The sequence below is a fragment of the Amphiura filiformis genome, chromosome 8 (genome assembly GCF_039555335.1).
Source record: "Amphiura filiformis chromosome 8, Afil_fr2py, whole genome shotgun sequence".
In the NCBI taxonomy this organism is placed as follows: domain Eukaryota; kingdom Metazoa; phylum Echinodermata; class Ophiuroidea; order Amphilepidida; family Amphiuridae; genus Amphiura; species Amphiura filiformis.
In genome coordinates, this window is record NC_092635.1 from 22,218,441 (window position 1) to 22,239,513 (window position 21,073).

A 21,073-nucleotide genomic window follows, 5' to 3' on the forward strand; every position below is an offset into this window, starting at 1 on the left:
TCTCATCCCTTGGGTCGAAGTTTATTGTTTATACAGACTTTTGCTTTGGCGGAGCGCTCGTAAAATCCGTGTTACCGCCCATCTCTATTTCGCCGTAATTGATTGGATTTTTTGGTAAGCTTAAAGTTACGATTTCTGTGCGCTATTTTTTCATATTATGAATGTTGCAACAAGTTTTCGATTTAATCTGTCAATAACGCTCATTGCAAGTATTCCAGATGCTGAGTTCCCTGTTTATATGAAATAAACATCATAATTTTTTAGATGTGTTTTTGTTTTGTGTTAGTTGTCTAAGCTAAGGTTGCAGAATTTTGCACCGTCGTCGATTTTTATTATAATTATGAAATCCATTTAAAATCGAGGGTTGAGAGCCAGAAAGCTGCGACTCACAATCACCTGCTTCCATGAAATGAGCATAAAGTCGCCAGGCCGGTACTATAGAAGGCACTACAGTCCAATAATCATGACAATATTCAATAGAAAACAAAAGACTAGGTATCCCAGGCAAACCTTAGTTAACACATTTACTAGTCAGCGAAATTCGCAGAGACCGGGGCCCAAACACAATGCATATTTACATAGAAATTTGATTTTTTTTCGAGAATAGGTCGGTGAAGGAAACCTACATAAATATGTTTTCTATACTTCACTTGACCCAAATATATGGATTTTTATGGTGATAATCAAGTCGCACATGGAATTTTAGAGGATTTTGATAGCAGTTCCATTAAAAAAAGCTGCTATCGCCATGAGACTAAGATCTAGAAACACCCCTAAATGCCGTTTTGGGGAATTTTGCTAGCAGAATCTTTTTGATGAAAGTCAATCTTTGACAAGATGTAACTTTGTTACGGAAAGTGCTATGAGAAAAATGTTTTCAGTTTTGGCTTTCTTTACTCAGGGCTTTAATTTGATATGTAAAATGATGCAGTTTGATGGCAAATTTGAATTCACCTAGCATACCTACATTGACTGTAGTGTAGGAAATATTCATTTTGAATGATATTGATTTTTGAAGGCCAAAGTAGTGAGGAACACCCCACCTTCACGTCCTTTATCATTATGGGTGTCTATCACACTACGGTGGGGATTGCTAACATAGTAGATTTCCCTATTGCGAAACCGTTCCACACAAATTCTATGATAGGGATGTTCATAAGTTGAAAGTTCTTTCATTTGAAAGAGAATTAAATTACCTAAACAATAAGGGGTCAATCATGTTTCTAGTGCATATACTTTTGAAGTTACAGACAAAAATAGTGTCATCAAATTGCCCAAAATTTTGTGTGTGAAATTGTGACAGCAGGCACATGTACAATGCACACTACTGTATGTGACCCCAGATGACCTCCTATTCTTTACTGTAAGAAAGCTGTTTTGGATGGTCTTGATTTACACACAAATTGCTTTTGAGCTAAATCGAGTGTCGACTTGGTGGAACATGGATTGCACTATGTGATAGTTTATGAATCCAGTATCATGCCAACTGGTACCAACATAAGGCCAATTACAATTGATTCTTAGTTTCCTGTTTCCCGCCCGCGTCCAAAGTAGAGAATTGCAAAATATTTAATTATTTTATTAATATTTTGGATTTTCTCTTTAAAAATAACTTTTAATGACTACCATTTGCTACTTTCTGAATTTGATCATATCATCTATAATGATGAATAAACATAGAACCTAATTGTACCATTACTTAGGCCAATTACAATTGATTCTTAGTTTCCTGTTTCCCGCCCGCGTCCAAAGTAGAGAATTGCAAAATATTTAATTATTTTATTTAAATTTTGGATTTGCTCTTTAAAAATAACTTTTAATGACTACTATTTGCTACTTTCTGACTTTGATCATATCATCTATAATGATGAATAAACATAGAACCTAATTGTACCATTAGGCCTACTTATGTATAAAATCAAACATAGTAGTAAAATAATTAAATGCACGCTCCTTGTCAAAATGGCTTGATGTAGGTTGCGACCACTTATTTTAAAATAAAGAAAATAAAAGATAATTAATAATTAATAATTAAAAGTCGCCTCATCCCTGGTTTTCAACCATGAAACAGGAAACTAAGAATTAATTGTGAAGGGCCTAAGTCAACATCACTTAGGTTTTGGTTGTCAAAATTAATTTTTAGTAATTTTTTCCATTGAGCCCCACAGTAAAGCCATTTTTGGACCGTACAGGCACATTCCACTTCCCTATGGACGAATAGCGCCACCTGTAGTGTGTGATGTGAGCCTGACTATCTATGAGAGGCAAACCTTAGTTAAGGCACTTGAAACTTGATTTTGAGTTTAGCGTCCACCGCCCGCGTTATGAATTTTGTGCCGCATTTGAGATGTAAAATCTGAAAATAATTCATTATTTTGCAAATTACTACTAAACCAAAAAGAAAATTTGTTCTGCAAAATTTTTAAACCCCTTTTTTGTATTTGAACCCTTCAAAAACTATAGAAAGCCTTGATGAATCCATCTAAATATTTTAGCATTAAAAATAATACAGGTTTTTGACCCTTGCTCTATCCAATTATTTCAATTATACCTTTGGGATACCAGGGTAGGCTAGAAGAGAAATCAACCTAGCCAAAATGTTTTTACCAGATTGTTGAATGTTGATATTGTAAATAAGTTAACTAGGAAAGACCTAGTTTTGACAAATTGGTGCCAAAAATTTATTTCATAATGTTCTGCATGGTTGTTATTTTTGTATTTAATAAGTCAATCCCCCCCATTCCCCCTATCCTCAAATGTATACGGAGAGGTTAGTACAAATTGGAGTGAAGAAGACTGGCATGGTATACTTCAGAATACATTTAGTTTGTTTTGAAACTTGAAAAGCAAAAAGCAAGATAATTATACTTTTATAAATGTTTTATGTGTGTTTGTGACATTGTATTGCGACTGGCGATACCCAATTAGAATGAACAAAAGCGCATAAGTATTGGTAAAAGGCCACTGATAATGAAACCTTGAAAATAATGAATAATGAAATAGTTGCCTCATTGTGAGCTGAAAAAAATGGGACGCTAAACTCAACATCAAGTTTCAATAGCCTAACACATTTGCTAGTCCGGGGCCCAAACACAATACATATTTACATAGAAATTTAAAAGAACGGATTGGACAGCCTGGTCAAGGAAACCTACATAAATATGTTGTCCATACTTCACTTGACCCAAATATATGATTTTGTATGGTGATGAGACATTCGCACATGGAATTTTTATTTTAGAGGGATTTTGATAGCAGTTCCACATAGAAAAGCTGCTATCATCATGAGACTAAGATCTAGAAACACCACCGAAATGCTGTTTTGTTAGCTGAATCTTTTGATGATTTAAGGGGGTACTACACCCCTGCCCAATTTTGTGCCTATTTTTGCATTTTTCTCAAAAATTGTAGCGCATTGATGACAAGTAAGAGATCTATGTATATTATAGGGGCAAGGACTACAACTACTGTACTGGAAATTTTAGTTCAGCACAGAAAAAGTTGTGGAGTTACAGTCAAAAATGAGGGAAAACCAATATTTGATCAATAAATCAATAACTACTTGCCTTGAGTTACTGAATTTTCAGTGCAATAGTTGTAGTCCTTGCCCCTATAATATACATATCGTACTTGTCACCAATGCGCTATAATTTTTGAGAAAAATGCAAAAATAGGCACAAAATTGGCCAGGGGTGTAGTACCCCCTTAAGTCAATCTTTGACAAGATGTAACTTTGCTATGGAAAGTGCTATGGCAAAAAGGTTTCCAGTTTTGGCTTTCTTTACTCAAGGGCTTTAATTATATAAAATGATGCAGTTTGATGGCAAATTTGAAATCACCTGTCATACCTACAAATTCAATGGACTGCGGAAACTGCTGCAACCAAAGAAGCAAGCAGCTAACTTTATGTAGGCACAAAAGACAGCTCACCAAACTGCAACAGGATCTGAACTTTCTCCATTAATGGTCAGCTAACTGGCAAATGCAGTTCAATACAGATAAATGCCATCTGATAATATGGTTTACACACAGACGGAAGGTTATTGATGCTCACTACCATCTTGGAGGCAGCCAACTCTCTTCTGTCAACGAATATCCTTATCTTGGTCTATCATTTTCCACCGATATGTCCTGGCAGAAGGCTAGAAGCACATTGGTAAAATCACCACCAAAGCCAACAGGATGTTAGGCCTCTTGCAGCGAAACCTAAGGAGCTGTCCTCTAAGGATCCGTGAGCAGGCATGCATCAGTCTTGTCAGACCTCATTAGAAATACTGCAGCATATCAGCACAATCTGGAGCCCTCACAGCAAAAAAGATATCACCAAAGTGGAAAGCATCCAACACCAAGCTGCCAGGTTCGTCCTGCAAAGATACCAGCGTAGAGACAGTGTGACCTCCATGTTACAAGAACTTGAGTGGAAATCCCTGGAATGGAGGAGAAATGCTGCCAGCTTGGCCATGCTGTACAAAAACCAACACAACATGGCCATCAATGCATCTGACTACCAATGATCACCAGCAACACCAGAAACTATCACCCAAGCAAACTGAAAATCACCAGCCACACTCAACTCTATGGAAACCCATTCTTCCCAAAGACAGTCTACCTATGGAACTCCCTCCCAGTTGTGGTATTAACTGCACTAACCCTGGAAGTCTTCAGGGGAGGAGTTTAATCCAGCCTGTAATCAGCTGCTTGGTTTTTACTCGCACTTCATCCAGTATATCCCGCCATTTGAGTTCTCCAGTTGTCTTCGTCTCCAGCACCCTCAATTCTTCAAGTTTTTCATCTGCTGCACCTGTATGTCTAGTCTGCACGTAATCAACATTTCGGCACCCTTGGCATTACGCCCTGAAAGGATCCTATTGAGTATCGACATAAACATAAACTTTTTTATAGTTAACCAGAGAAGATGTAAGGAAGAGGAGGTTGTTCCAGCTATCTTCAAACAAAATATGTGCGAGACCGCACATTCAAAGTAAATGATGAATCACTCTATTTAGCCGCTTAAAACAATAGAATACCACAATGGGGTTTGAACCTATGACGGGTATGATACAGAAGTTGCAGCTACCTACTTTTAGGGATAGGGCAGCGCTTCCGTGTCATGCAGGCCCTGTCATCCAATCAGATTTCAGATGAAATATGACTGCAGTTCCATGGCAAATTATAATTTTCGTCATTTGTTGTCACTTTCAGCCTCTATCATTTATAATAGAGAATGTTTTCAACTATCAGAATATCTTTATTAGGTTTACAGGAAATGACAGAAAAATTTATACATAAATATATAAAATAGAAATGATCAACAATCATCACTTCTCTAAAAGATTCTAAAGATTTCTTCTTCAGAAAGTTATATTTACAAAAGAGGCTAATTTTGAGAGAAATTTTACAACACTAGATAAATCCATATTTGTGGTATCCCATCCAAGCAGCAGGTTCACACGTTTCATACTTTTCAACAAATTTGCTAGATAGAAATATTGGAAATATTTCCAATTCTGGAGTGCAAATCGGTCAACCGTGGGCGGTCTCAAACATCACATCAAAGGCTAACTATAAATGGATGCCTAACTACTTGAGAATAAAGGACTATGAATAGATGCAAACGGATTACCTACGGGATTCTCTCAAGTAATCCTCTTCCTTACATCTTCCAGGGACTGTCTTTTGGAATTTGCATTTACAATAGAATGTAATTGTAAGGAAAGAATGGTCAACTAAGGAGAGCTAAAAATCATTCCATTTGTCCCATATGAGTGGTAGTTCTTGTAGCTACTGACAGTAGTTTTTGGCAAGGTTCTCCAGCGGTCTGCCGTTTTGTCACTGTTTATAGTGTAAAGATGGAAGTGGTGTCCTGATTGGGTAATTGAATCATGTCATCATCACATTCGCACCTCATTCGCAGATCAAACTGCGTAGCAATGTGTGACCTAGTACATGATAATCAGGAAGAGCTGAAGGACTTTGCTGAATACTACGTAATGTAAATTTTTAAAAATATTTTTGTACAGCACTCTTACATGACTGTAAGTTAATGCTGGCTAACTATGATTTTGTTGTTGTTTTTATTGCAGTGTAGCTTCCTACTTCCATATACCTTAGACAGAAATGGCATCTGGTGTACGATCTCGACAACCAGACAAACAGCGCAGCAAAGGTGGCAGCAAGGTACCACCAGAGAACAAAGGCAAACCTGGCACTGATACCAAAGGCAGTAGCAAGGTATCACCAGAGAACAAAGGCAAACCTGGCACTGATGCCAAAGAGAAAACTAAACAAGAAAATGAGGTGGAAGGATTTGTTCCAGGTGTCTTTCAACTACGGCATTTGTTGGCCATAATCATCATGTTTCGATGGTTGAATTCATTCTTGGTGCAGACTTTTTATGTTCCTGATGAGTATTGGCAGTCAGTGGAGGTGGCACACAAGATGGTGTATGGATATCCTTTGTGTAAATTTTGTACTTACAGGTTAAAATAAAATAAATGTCTGTGATTTAACATGCGCTACACCTAAGTACCAGCACACTTCAACAATTATTCCGCTGCCATTAGGATATATCGGAATCATTTCCGCTTCCACAAGTCCGCAACTGATGCGCAGGTACTCTCAGCTGACTCAGGTTGTGATTACCCCCAGCAGTTCCCCAATATACACCTGGATGGAGTGAAGCAATTGGGAATTAAGCCGTCTTGCCCAAGGACGCAACACACTGGCCGTGGTGGGCTCAAACCCACAACCTTTCGATTATGAAGCTTGCGCCCTAACCATTAGACCACTGAGGTTAATAAATGCGTATCACTTGTTGGGAGTGAAATTGTACAAAATAATGCACACGTATTGAGATGTTGATGCGTCTAATGCACAAGCCCCAATTTTTGCTATTTTTACAACAAAATTGTCACTAGAAGTGTTGGAAAATGCAAGCAAAATATAAATGCATCCACCAGCAAGAAAAATGAATGCGTTCAAAAGCGCTGTGCGCCAGTGCAATTATACAATATTTATGTACTGCTAGTAATTTACTAACGTTTGCTCTGATTAGTTCTCACTATCTAGGAGCGTATGAACATCATATTATGCATGCCCTTTACCATTGTACATGTATCATGTACATATTTAAAAAACAGCAAAAATGTGACACAACATACAGGGGTAAAAACAAATAAATCTAGGGAGAGAGACCAGCTCTATGTATAGTGTAGAGACCAGCTTTTAGTAACTGGGAGCTGAACTTAGTAACTGAACTTGACTTTAAATCTGAAACAATTACATTGGCCTATTCAATTTGAAATTTACACACCCCCCCCTTGAAGACAAATTATTAATCTCCCACACAGGCAGGTGTAGATTTCAAATGGAGTCATCCATTCAGGTAACCCCCATTTGAAATTCACACTCTGTGTGTGAAAGATTAGGGTCATCTCTTCGTAAGGGGGTGTATGGATTGAAACTGGAATAGTCCATTATTATTGTAATCTTTCAAATGTATACAGAAGATACTGCTTCGTTTATAGATGATTAGGTATGTAATTTGTAGCTGAATTGATACAACAGTACTCTTGTTGCCAAAAGTAACAATTGCATGCTTCACAAATTGTAACTTGTAATTGTCCACAAAACATTTTTGTGCATATTCTTTGACTCTGTTCATCACATATGGCCATCTGACATGGGAATGGAAGAAAGGTCTGCGAGGCTATACTTACCCTGCTATGTTTGCTGCAGTACACAAACTACTAGCCGTACTCAAACTAGACTTTGGACCAGTTCTGGTAGGTTGTTACTAAATGTTAAATAATAGCTAATTAGCTGAGCTTGGGAACTTTAACTTTTGATAAGTCCCTAAGGACAATGTTGATAAACATATGGATGTATTACATACATTGTCATGATGCATTGTTTATCAACTTACAGTTTAAGGGATCTAAAATGAGCGTTTATTGCATTTCGACAGTATTTTTTGTAGGACATGAGAGCACCTCAGACCTATCGAATTGCATTCTGAATACGAAGCATGTCTTTCTGATATCAAATAATTTTCAGTTTTTGAAAATCACAATATAATACAAATTTTATGACAAATTATAAAAATTTGATATTTTTCAAATTTTTGATATATAACAGTCCTCGAAGTAAATTATATAAATCTAATGATATATTCTTAAAGTGTATGTAGCAGGGAGGAAAAGCCGACGGTCAATTGAAAATGTTGACCTTTCATATTGAAGATATGGATTTTTTCCCAAAAGACCTATTTTTTTTGGTGTTTTGGGAAAAAATCCATATCTTCAATACTGAAAGGTCAAAATTTTCAATTGATCGTCGGCTTTTCATCCCACCTACATACACTTTAAGTATAAATCATCAGATTTATAAAGTTTACTTCAAGTACTGTTAAATATCAAAAATATCAATTTTAATGATTTGCCATAAAATGTGTATTAAATTGCGAATTTCAAAAATCAAAATTATTTGATATCAGAATGACATTCTTCAGTATTCAGAATGCAATTCGATATGTCTGATGTGCTCTGATGTCCCAAAATAAATACTGTCCAAACGTTCATACCCCAGCCCTTAAGTGGCGATTGATTGAACTTACAGTTAAATATCACAAACGAAACATGAAATAAATGAGGTGGAAATCAACATTTGAATACTCTACTGAATTTGGCGCCATGAATTGGTACCCACATCAAGTAGATCAAAGAGCTGAGTTGCTTATTTTTGAAACTTCTTATGCGAAATAGTGTAGTGTCATTCCTTCATTTGTTTATCAGTCCTCGCCTCACCCCTTGGCTCACATGGAACTTTTGTTATTTCATGACTGATAATAAGCAATAGTGGCTTGGACAAGTTCTGTCACAACGAGCATGTTATTTTACTGATATTTTGGTCTTTTCCATTTCAGGTAGTCACTCCACGCGTAATGCAGGCTACATTTTCAGCGTTTGGAGACTTGTTTGTATATCGCTTTACAAGAAGACTTGTTGGAGTACATGGAGCAGCATGGGCTGTATCCTTTTTGTATAAAGAAATGAAGCAGTAATTGTGTTGACTTGGATTGGTAAAAAACAATATATTCAGAACACATAGGTGGCCCTCTCTAACTGTTTTAGGTTTTTAGGGGTAACATTTGGGTTAAACTTAGTTAAAGAGTTAGCAGCATGACTGGATTCATTCCTGAAGTACTAAACAAAGCTCGTGATTTAATTGAGATATACTGCTTATAAGGTACTTAAGTGCAGACACCAAGTTCCAGTTGTCAAGACAAGTGTTTGTGTAGAAAGGTCTCCAGTGCCAATCTTAGTCTAATCATTTATTAATACCGGTAATAGATTCTATATGTACAAAAACAGATGTTACATAAAATTTGCATATTCAACTGTGTCAGCACTTAACGTTAGTGTCATAATAATATCGGAATTAAATGTGAATGGCATAGGAAACAGTTCTTTTCTTAACATATGATATCAGTTGATGTGCCAGATTTGTTCCTGGTTTATCTTCTACACTGCCACCAGAACTCTAAGTAACACCATGGAAACCATTCTTACAACTTTTGCATTATACTATTACCCGTGGCCAGAGGCAATGCTAGCTAAAGGACAACCAAAACTCCTGTAAGTAGACTTTGTTGAATTGGGGATCAGATGCAACCATCAGACTTAAACTTGAAAGAGATGAGGCCAAAAAGCGGTACTCCATTTCAAAGTCTCATCAATCTAGAGAAAGATGGAGGAACTTGAACACCAGCCTTAACAACTCCTATAAATCTGATGAGCTTGCTACCCTCAATAAGCAGATGGAAGACCTGAAGCTGGCCGACGAGATGGGGAATTATACCACCACCTGGAAAATTATACACTCGCTTTTTGGGAAGAACTCAAGGAAAGGGGTGAAAGTCAAAAAGAGAGATGGATCAGCTCCAACCAGTGACCATGAACTGCTTGAGGAATGGAAGGAATATTTTAGCTCACTCCTTTTAAACAACGACAGTGGCACAGCAGCTTCAGAACTTCCAGCACCAGCTGTTGAAGATCTTCCTATTATCACTGAGCCCCCAACTCGTGAAGAAGTAGTCAAAGCAATAGCAGCCATGAAGACCAACAAGGCAGCAGGATTGGACTGTGCTATAACTGCAGAAGCACTTCAGGGAGGAGGGATAGCATGATTGATATGATTCTCGAATTCTGTATGGAAGTATTCTCAACGCTGACACCACCACGTCAATGGGTTACTGAATGTAATCATTCCTCTACCAAAGAAAGGTGACCTCTCTCTCATGACAAACTACCGTGGTATTTCGCTTATGTCCATTGCCGCAAAAGTGTACAACAAGATCCTTCTGAACAGGATCCTACCCCACATTGATCCTTTACTGAGAAGCAACCAGGCTGGCTTTAGATCTGGTCGCAGCTATGCTCAGCAAATACACATTTTGAGGAGGATCATGGAAGGCTTCAAGGAGTACCAACTTCCCTTAACTGTCACTTTTGTGGACTTCAAAAAAGCCTTCGACTCCATCAACAGGTCCGTCATGTTTTCAGTGCTGCGGCATTATGGAATACCAAAGGTTGTGGTCAGTGCCATCCAGGTGCTCTACAAAGACTCCAATAGTGCCGTTATGGTAGATGGCAGTCATCTCAGAGCCTTTCCAAGTAACAACTGGAGTGCTTCAGGGTGATGTGTTGGCACCATTCCTGTTTATTATCCTGGTAGACCACCTTCTGATGAAATCAACTTCTGGAATTGACGCTGGAATTGTTACCTACCCACGTCGGTCAGGCAGGTATCCTGCCAAGATGCTGAATGACCTGGATTTTGCTGATGATATTGCCCTGCTGGAATCTTCCATAGACCGGGCCCAGTCACAGCTTACTAGGACTGCAACTGCAGCAGCAGATTTAGGCCTTGTAATCAGCGCACCTAAGACAGAATATATGACTGCAAACTGTAACGCCCTAACCAGCACTTGAAGTCTATGGTAGTACCATCAACCATGTCACAGACTTCAGGTATTTGGGTTCCAAGATGGGTTCTAGTGTTGGAGACCTAAAAAGAAGAAAAGCACTAGCCTGGGCAGCTTTCTGGAAACTGGAACGCCTTTGGAGAAGCCCGTCCCTGCCAATCGAAACAAAAATCAAGCTGTTTCAGACAATGTGTGTTACTGTCTTTCTGTACAGGTGCGAGTCATGGGTAATTACCAAGGACATGGAAAACAAGATCAATGCATGTGCAACATCTTGCTACAGAGTCATGTTAAACATCAAGCGTGTGGATCGGATTCCAAACGAAACCATCTACAACCTGACCAACACCACTCCACTGGTTGCCAGAGTCAAGATTCATCAACTCAAATTTCTCGCCATATACTGCGTCTTGAAGATGGCGAGCCTGTGAAAGAATATGCGCTTTATATTCCACCACATGGGAAGAGGAAACCGGGACGGCACGCGCACACTGTACTTACAGTATGTCCAGCACCTCCTGGGAGATACTGAAGGGATGCTGCAGCCAAACAAAATTGTTTCAGCTTGCCCAAGATCGCATTAGTTGGAGAAAGCTTGTAGTCGCCTGCTCCGCAGCCGACTGATGATGATGAATTAGTATCAAGTGGCGAGTGACGGGTGGGGGCAAGGAGGGGCATGTGCATCGATTCTCTACCCCCTCCAAGCAATTTCAGCAGAAAATCATTTGAAAGATTAATTTAAGACCGATATTCAACTTCATTATAACCAAAATTAATTAGTGGTAGGCCCTATTTGTGCAAATTTTCCCCGCTCCACCCGCAATTATTTCAAGAATGGGGAGGGCAACATTTTGTATCCTTAGCCCTGAGTGCCACAACCCCTAGCTACGCCACTGTTAGAATCAACTTGTCAAAGCCATCAAAACCATTCTATTTTTATCAACATGTGTAATATGATTTTTTCTACTGTCATCGCTGTGTACCATTTGCCATATAGGGCACAAAGTTCAGTTCCAGAAAAAGGCCAAGAAATGTGTGTGTGTGAATTAATAGCTAATTGATGCTTTGCATGGAACAGCCAGCTTGCTACCAAAGGAGGTTCTCAATGCAAAGGCATATTTAAAAAAAAAGCCTTTAATTTTTGTTGGAGCGCTTTTAGCAAAATTAAAGAATGCATTTGAAAGGTGTCCCACATACAGCACACACTTTTAAAGGAAGAAACTTGTTTTGTAAGACTGTGCAAACTTGCATAATATTAATAAACAATTTTATACCTCACTGTATGCCAGAATGTTTTGAGAAGTTTATATTGCACTTTGCAGTTAATTTCAAAACTGTGAATCTTTAAGCATGGACAATTATTTCTAATCCATAGCATTTAATGTGTAGTTCTTTAAAGCTGCTAATAATACAAGCTGCACAGCTTCTCTGTAGTGCAAAATTATCAACAACTAATACCACTACAATATCCCGATATATACGTTGAATGCATAGTATTAAATTATTACAGAACACATACACTTAATCGATCGATTAATCATGTCATCTTTTCAGCTCTCATGGTACCAAGCTCTACCTTTTCTATGCTAGTCTGGCATGTATTATGCGTCCCACTGCTGGAATAGTGTGGCTCCCCCTGATGCTGTGGCATCTATTCAGAACAAACAACAAGGTGATGACCATAATCAAGGATTATATTCCCATTGGGTACGTATTAACCAATGCCAGGACTCTCAAATCCATGAGTATCCTATAGTTTTCAGCAAAGTTCTTCAGCGGTCTGCCGATTGGTGCTGTTTATAGCATAAACACACATGTGGGATCTGGTTGGCTAATTTAATCACGTCATCATCACATCAGTACCACATTCCCCAATCAAGCTGCTTAGCAATGTGTGACCTAGTTCTTTGTACGCAATAATTAGGAAGAGCAGTCAGACACCGCTGAAGGACCTTGCCAAATACTATTATAGTTCACACATATGAAAAATGTTAAGAGTCACAGGGAACAAAATATCAAAATGGGAAAAAGACATTTTGAAAGAAAGATAGAGAAAGGAAAATGTCATAAACACAATATAGCTGATGTTTACAGTGTTTATGTGGGTGGCCGGGGGAAAGGTTCAAAAAATGTTTCAACAGAATCTGTTTCCATAGCATTTTCCAAAAACTAAAGTTTGCATATATTTGAAGCTGTTCATAAGTAACTGTAAGACATTAAAGTGTTACTAAATTACTTTTGAAAGATATTTTAATCTGTTGTGCATTTTTTTTTCATTTGCAGACTTCTGGCTCTTTTATGGTCAATGTGTATTGATAGAATCTGCTATGGCAAGGTAGGAGACAGCATCATGTACTTCCTATAGCTTCACTGTTATGCTTCATCTGCTCAGCTTTATAAACTGATGTGTACTAAAAGGGTCACCTATAGGTGACCCCGGCCATCCGGGTACTTACTTTACATGACGCTACACTAGCTTACACTTACGCTTTTCAACCCACAATAAATCGTGGAGCAGAGCGACTAGTTGAAGACTTGTAGCAGAGCTGACCCAGTTTGTTTACATTGTTTTGACCTCGAATCGAGCAAATTTCTGAGCCAATTTCGGTAAAATAAAGGTTAAATACTTGGCGAAAATTGCATTTTATGTGAAGCTGAACATATGAACATGTAGAGGAGAGTCTTTATTTTTGTTGTTGGCTGGAGGCCCCATGTCGAGAAGTTATAGAAATGGTAGTATTTTGGCCGATTTGAAAAGGGACAAACCACAGAAAACTACAAATTTGACTTCTGAATCGGATTTGTTGTCAACAGAGGTCAACGGCTTGTGACGTCATTCCGGGGTCACCTATATAGCCATAATTAAAAATTACAGGAAATCCTACTTCTTTGGAGCCATGATTTTTGTGCTTTTATTTATTTCCAGCCTGTATTTTGTAATTTTTGTTTGATTTGATATAGTTTTTCCCTATTTTAAAAAACGATACGGTATCATGCCTGAAAGTACATAAACTGAAACAGGGATTCTTCATCAGACGTAGTGTCAAAGGTCCCAGGTTCAAATCCTGGAAGATCGGTGATTTTTTTATTGGCTGTCATTTATGTATGTGGAGACTTGTGTTAAAAACCATTTTCCACTATGTCAACTTGTTCATTTTTGTTTTCACAGTGGGTGTTTGTTCCATACAACTTTGTCCATTTCAACGTCTTTCATGACATTGGTGCATTCTATGGCTCACATCCATTCTACTGGTATCTTACACAAGGTGTACCAGTCGTCATGGCAACACACATGGTGCCATTTTTACTTGGTGTTAAGGTGTCGTGGAGGAGGCTAAAACCGTTGCTTATTCTCATGGCATGGATTATTGCTGTTTATAGGTAAGGGTTCAGATTTGCATTCTTATTTAAATTGGCTTGTAAAAACAATTTATAATAATATTTTAATGCAATGATGAGATTTTAGTATGTATGATTTACATATTTCTGAATATTAATATAATATTTGTGCATATTTTGGCTTTGGGATTATGTAATTTAGTATTATTGGTAAGTCAACACTGAATTGTTAAAAAGCATTATGATTTTTCTTCTGACTTTATTGATGATGCAATATATTTGTTTATTTTCCACAGTTGCCTGAGCCACAAAGAATTCAGATTTATTCTTCCTATCATGCCTTTAGCTATATGTATATGTGGTAAGTTGCAAAACAAACCATCTATAAAACAATTAAAGAGATTCAACTTATTAAAGAGTCTGCAGTCTGTGGAATGCAAAAATAGATTTCAAAGTCCCCTATTCATGTAACCCCATTTGAAATTCTCACTCCTTGTGTGAGAGATTAAGGTCATTTCTTCCATAGCGTATGGATTTCAACTGGAATAGCCAAATGGTCATAGCAGTTTGGAATAGCAACTTGAAAGTTTATCATAAAATGCCTTGGTGCCTGCTTTCTGGATAGCATATTTCATGCTGTAGTTTCAATTCATTTTCAGTACATGGTGATGTGCAAATGGACTATTTCATTATAGGGTGGTTGCACGGGAGGTCATTAGTTCAAATCGTCCTCCAGAAGGCATGCAAATCCATGGAGTAATCACCTGTTAAAGTGGTATTGATTCTTTTGTACTCCATGCATGAGGACGATTTGAACTAATGACCTTTCGTGCAATTGCCCTATAGACTGTGACTTGCATGTCAGCCAATTTCAGGCTTCACATTGCCCAGTTATCAACAGTCATGTTAGCTCAATCTGTAACACATTATACTCCAGGGCATTGGTGTGTTGCAATGCGAGTTTGATCCCTGGCCCAGTACCTGTTTCTTGTCATGAAATAAAACTATAAATTCCCCTCGGTAAGGAACTTTATTGTCACGATTACCTGTACAAGAACTTGGCCAGCTGATCATAGTTGTGATGGTTTATTGTAGTATGTATTGTATAGGGTGTGCACTTCTTAGCTTCAAGTCTGTGATTGTTGCTAAATAGTTTATATGGTGTGTCTTGGACCACAGAAGTCAGCGAATTCCTCTAAAGTGTGCTGAGGCTTGTAGATCACTGACTGCAAAATCACTCCCCCTTTTCTGAAAATCATTACTTTGATTTAGAATTGACTAGTATTTTTAATATTTCTGGTCCCATATAAACAGGTGCATTTTTCCAGCTAGTACACGGCTCAAGTCGTGCAACATGGACAGTAGCATTCCTTGTAGTCACCAACCTGCCAGTAGCATTATACACAGGCATGTTACATCAACGAGGGACATTAGATGTCACCATGCATCTACAAATGTCACAACTGGAACTAGATACTAAAGGGCCGTCAGTTTTATTTTTGATGCCCTGCCATTCAACTCCATACTATAGGTAAGCCAGCCAATATTGTACAAATGGATCTAGAATATGGTTATGTTCTCGGCAATTCTTATTATGTGTATTTCATTACATGTGATATGATTGGACAGATGGGTGTATTTGGTATGTATTGGAATGCTAACACAAGATTTTTTTACACATGAATATATTCCAAAATTGGAAACGATGAAATTACTGTTTAAATCTTGTAATATTGGAAGAGAAGAAGGAATGCTTCCACCAAAGGAGAGATTTCTTATAATGTCATCTTTATGGTTGGAAGATTATTAAATGTAGTCATGGTTGTCTGCTATAATTCATGTGTTTTACCACATGACATACCTACACTAGCTTGCAGAGAAGAACGGCACTCGCTTGACCTTGTTAAGCGGACACAACGTAAACACAGAAGTGGGGTTCTGAGTGGCTGACAATCATAACAACAGAATTGCGCATCAAAAGTGTCTTTCAGTGCAGAGCGGCGCTCATGAAGGGAATACAAAGCCTGGGCTATGTCACTCATTAACCAGGCATGCACATCAATCAGAGCAAGAGATTGCTATTTTTCTCTGGAAGCTAGTGTAGTATGTACTTTGCCCCCTCTTCAAGTTGAGGACAACTTTCAGTTTGATGTTTGCAATGAAAAAGGCATTGATGTCACTATCAAAAAAGATTTTGTACCATGGGTTTCTTTTCCATACGTACATCAAGGAATGCTGTTGCCATTGATTTTTTTTTCCATTTCTTAGAATTTTTGAGGATGTATTTAATATCATCTCATCTCATTTCTTCAACTTGATTGTTTCCTTCACCAGCCATGTACATCAAAATGTAACCATGAGATTTCTAGGATGCGAACCAAATCTACGTAATAGATCAAATTATAGGGAAGAGGCTGAAACCTTCTATGATGCTCCAGGCAAATGGCTACAGAGGGAGTATGGAAGCAAGACAAAACAGCCATCATATTTGGTCTTTTTCAATACATTACAACCAGTAAGTATTTTGACACAGAACTCAATCTTTGCCAAATCAAGAAATAAATAAAAAAAAAGGATTTTATTTAAGGGTTCCCACCGTGGTTATCTTCTTTTCATTTTCTTTTGACAGTTAAAGTAAATTCTGGTCTGGGTATGCACTGCTGATTATTGACCGTGTAGAATAGGCAAGGTCGACACGCAGATGACCATTGGGTCAGACGTCTAGTTGCCATAACCATTGATCTGCCAGTTAGCGTTGACAGCATGCTTATTTATCATTTCTGCGTTCATACTCTTATAAGTTCGACGCACATACCACAGAAGGATTAAAAAATTTACTTTACTTGATATATTCTAAGAAAAACTTACGAATGTTCATAAAACTGCTTTTTGCATCTTTGCCCCCTTTGCACATGCCAAATTTCTAGGAATCCAATTTGCAAATCTTAAAAGGTCTAGATACATGATAAGTGCAGTGAGCAGGGAATTTTTGCATATGTAAACATTTCCGTACTGTTTTCCTAAGCCTTTTTAGATCATTTTATATAAAAGGTGTCAATAATTACTTGCCCCTTTTGATGTGCCAAAATTACTTTCCCTTTTCAGTTTGCCAACAAATGCTGCCCTCCCCCCTCCATTTTAGCCTCCCCGAAGTCTCCTGATTATTGCACAGCTCGTAACCCTTTCAAGAAATGACCATATGTGAAGCATAGCTAAAAGTAAATATGCATACAAAATAGGCAAGTCATATAGGGGCGAAAGTTGTGAATAAAAAGAAATTGCTCCAACTCATCTCCCATGTTTCTTTTCAGAAAATTGGTGGATATCTCAAAAGAAATGTTTATGAAAAGGTATGTTGTATAATATTTGTACCTTACTGGTAGTAAGCAGAAATGTATTTAATGGAAAGACAAGATTGTAAATAAACAGTAATGTTAACAAATCACATTTTTATGGTATTGATAGCTAAAGTGTGGTAACATATCAATGCCGTTTTGGACTTATGAAGAGGAGGATTAAACATCTGATTCTGTACCAATTTTTATAACTGAGGCCCAACCTTTATGCCAAATTTAACTAATTTTTTCAACATTTTTACATGGGGCTCCAGTAAGGTAAAATTTGGAATTTTCTTCAAACATATTAAAACATGCCCATATTTATACCCAAAGTGACATAGATACCAGACATTGAGGCCTCAGGAGGAGACCCCATATTGGCGGCATATACCCAATCCCTGAGGAGTCAGTCGCAGCTTTCATTGGCCGGTATGAAACAATTCATGAGTTTACTTGTGTCTTCTCGCCATCATTTGACTTCAAAAACACTTGGGATATAAAGATAATGGTAAAGGACATGTTCCTTATCAAAAAATCAGAAAATATGTTTCCTGCATGTATGTAGCAAGTGTGTGTGGCTACATTTGTGTAGAAACCATGCCTATGGGTATGAGGCCAAAGTGAAATATGCAAATAACATTTGAATTATTTTGTTTTCAGGTTGCCTCATTTTTTCACACACATTTCCCTACTGAGAGAGTGGGGAAACATGTTTATGTATTTGCCAAAGTAAATATGCCTGATATGATGGGACCAGAAGGAGGACTTCATAATGGAAGAATACGTGGTATGTGAAGAGAGGAGGTAGATTATAAGTTATCAGAACTGAAATACCATCAGACCATATACCGTAAAACCTTGTCTATAAGCATATAGTATGTTTTTGATGAAAGCTCAATTAAAACGATACAGCCGTACATATGCCAATACAATAGATTGGTCTTACAATAGTACTTGTTTGTATATGTTTGTATCGGTAATTAATTTGCTCAAACTCCATAATATTATAATTTTGTTGATAAATGGCGTCTGCATTAATTAAGCTTTCTTCAAAAGCACACTATATGCTTGTAGACGAGGTTTTACGGTATGTTGAATGGAAGACCTGTATAAGAGTGTTAAAAGAGCACTTGGGTAAGACCTGTGCATTGGGAAACATGGTAATGCCACCAAACTACATTCTGCAATGTAATGATCTAAAGTGTTCACAAAAAGTAACACAGCCATTATAAATACACCTATAGCTTCAAACTAGTAACCGTATTCATAATATGTCCAATGTCATTAAATATTAACAACACTAGTAGCATTTTTAAAGAAATATATTCTAATTTTAAAGTTGCAGTTATTTGTATTTATTTGAAATCGGCGTGAAGATAAATGGCAGTTTCCATGCCACAATGCTTGCGTAATAACCATTATTGATTACTGTAAACGGCAATTTTTAAATTTGGGCATTTTTCTTCAAAAACACTACTGTTTTGTTAATATTGAACACCATTGGACAAATGTGGTATCAAAATGCGTGCAAATAAACCATCCTTCTTCCTATGTTAAAATATTGTGAATACAATTAATAGTTCTGAAGCTATAGGTGTATTTATAACGGCTGTGTTACTTTTTGTGAAGGCTTTACTATACCCATTGGTTTGCATAGATAAAGCTGAATTTATACTTGATAGCTTTATAGAAAAGCAAATCTCAAGCATGCTGTCAGAGTGTTGTCCTGATTGTTCAATAACCATCACCTCAGCAAAAGAACAACATCAAGATTAATCGCTATGATTAGTATATATACAAAAGTGATGAGCGATGCATCTTTCACAATTGCCAGTATCTTTTAACAAGTGATCCTTAGCAATTGCAAGCTGCAGATCAAGTGTAAATTCAGCTTGTACACAGCAGCGCACCACCTAATGGCAACTGTGATTGAGGGATTTAACAGGTGGAAGGGGGGGGGGGGACCCACAGCAGACGAACACATCTTCCATCATGCTTTGCGAAAATTCTTTCAGTTGCATTGTAGCCACGATGGCGAACAGACCTCAGCACGGCTACAATGACCAACGCTGTAGTTCTATGCACGGTACATGGTACCAATTATGTCCCCCGTCCTTCCTGCGACCATCATCACCCATAGTCGGCGCTGAGTTTTGGTGATCACAGATTCAAAATTTTATGAATTGAATAGACTGTAATATGAATTATCTGTGTTGATTTCAACGTAGACATTTAGTTGTTTTTGATGTGTTAATAGGGCAAGGATGTTGAAATAAATGAGGGGCAATTTTGATACGGTGACCTGCTTTATATTACAATTCATGTAGTTTCATGTGTGTGGGTACGTACGTGTACACTGGCAGTGATATCGACTTTAGATAAACAAGATACACACGATTTGTAATGAAACATGTTGGTGCAATTCTTCCTCTGTATTGTGTTTCACAGATGACGAATTTCAAAGAAAATCCCAGTAAATTGACTGGGATTTACTGTATTGGCTGTTTCCATTTCACATTGGTATTACTGTGATATGCTGTGATACATGTATATATATTCCGTATGTTATTCCAGCCAAACTTCCACAGCTAGCTGTCCAGCGTCGATGCCATAATAACATATTTAATTGCACATCCCATGTGCTTCAGTAATTCCATCTCTTCTACTGCTGGCTTGATTCCGCTCACACCGCACAAACCACAGTGAGCAGATCAAACTGACTGCGGAAGAGACCGACATTGGAAAAACCTGTTATAATATTTAGCTGGTATCCGTGGACTCTTTTTTTGGTCTAATAATGCTTTAATATGGTGCTCTCTTACATTGAAAAACGTTATGGTACCCAGTTTAATATGAGGATCAATAATGTGAAGAAAAAACTAAGTGAGCATATTACAGTAAGAAGTACGCAGCCTCTAAAATATGGGCAACTCGTGTAGGTCTTCAATGGCAGGTTCCATGCGGGATCTACGCACATAGGCTGCATGGGAAGGTACGTTTTTCTGCTGTGGGGGGGACCTTGTTGTGGTCTGCTGTTCAGTAAATTGAGGGTTCCTTGCAAGAATGTTCCACCTGCAATAGCTGCCAGGTGCCATGTGAGTACAATATATAATGCAGCAATTGTCTATAGAGCAGCTTGCAGATAGGGCCTTCTTGCAATAACCCCTTGAATGAAAGTGTGATATGCAAATGACAAAAAATATGCGCTGAGCCAAAGTACTGAATATTTGCTAAAAGATGTGTGTGTGAAACCACACATATTTCACACAACAAATCGTTACTGCACTCAATAGTAAACTGGATTTATGCTTAAGGCATTGTGAATTTTCCATTTACATGCTAGTGCTCTGCTCAGAGTGTTGATGTGCATATTGTCATCATTTTATGTAAAAGTGACTACAGGGTACAAAGT

At 37.8% G+C, this 21,073-nt stretch overlaps 1 protein-coding gene across 1 annotated transcript; it reads left to right on the top strand.

The window, feature by feature from the left end:
• Window positions 1-30: 30 nt before the first annotated feature.
• On the top strand, window positions 31-19,617 carry LOC140158802 (GPI mannosyltransferase 3-like). Its single transcript, XM_072182018.1, has 13 exons — window positions 31-114; window positions 6,084-6,449; window positions 7,667-7,784; window positions 8,924-9,028; window positions 9,490-9,635; window positions 12,539-12,691; window positions 13,268-13,319; window positions 14,154-14,365; window positions 14,620-14,684; window positions 15,638-15,854; window positions 16,658-16,838; window positions 17,635-17,673; window positions 18,322-19,617. The coding sequence occupies exons 2-13, from the start codon at window positions 6,118-6,120 to the stop codon at window positions 18,454-18,456; spliced, it is 1,755 nt and encodes a 584-aa protein (XP_072038119.1). The 5' UTR covers window positions 31-114; window positions 6,084-6,117; the 3' UTR covers window positions 18,457-19,617.
• The last annotated feature ends 1,456 nt before the right edge of the window (window positions 19,618-21,073 follow it).

What these genes read in the sequence shown, in the direction of transcription:
- LOC140158802 (XM_072182018.1), top strand. Translation starts at nt 6,118, where the DNA reads ATGGCATCTGGTGTACGATCTCGACAACCAGACAAACAGCGCAGCAAA. An exon ending in TACATGGAGCAGCATGGGCT is followed by an intron (nt 9,029 to 9,489) that starts GTATCCTTTTTG and finishes ATATGATATCAG; the next exon opens with TTGATGTGCCAGATTTGTTC. An exon ending in TGGATTATTGCTGTTTATAG is followed by an intron (nt 14,366 to 14,619) that starts GTAAGGGTTCAG and finishes TATTTTCCACAG; the next exon opens with TTGCCTGAGCCACAAAGAAT.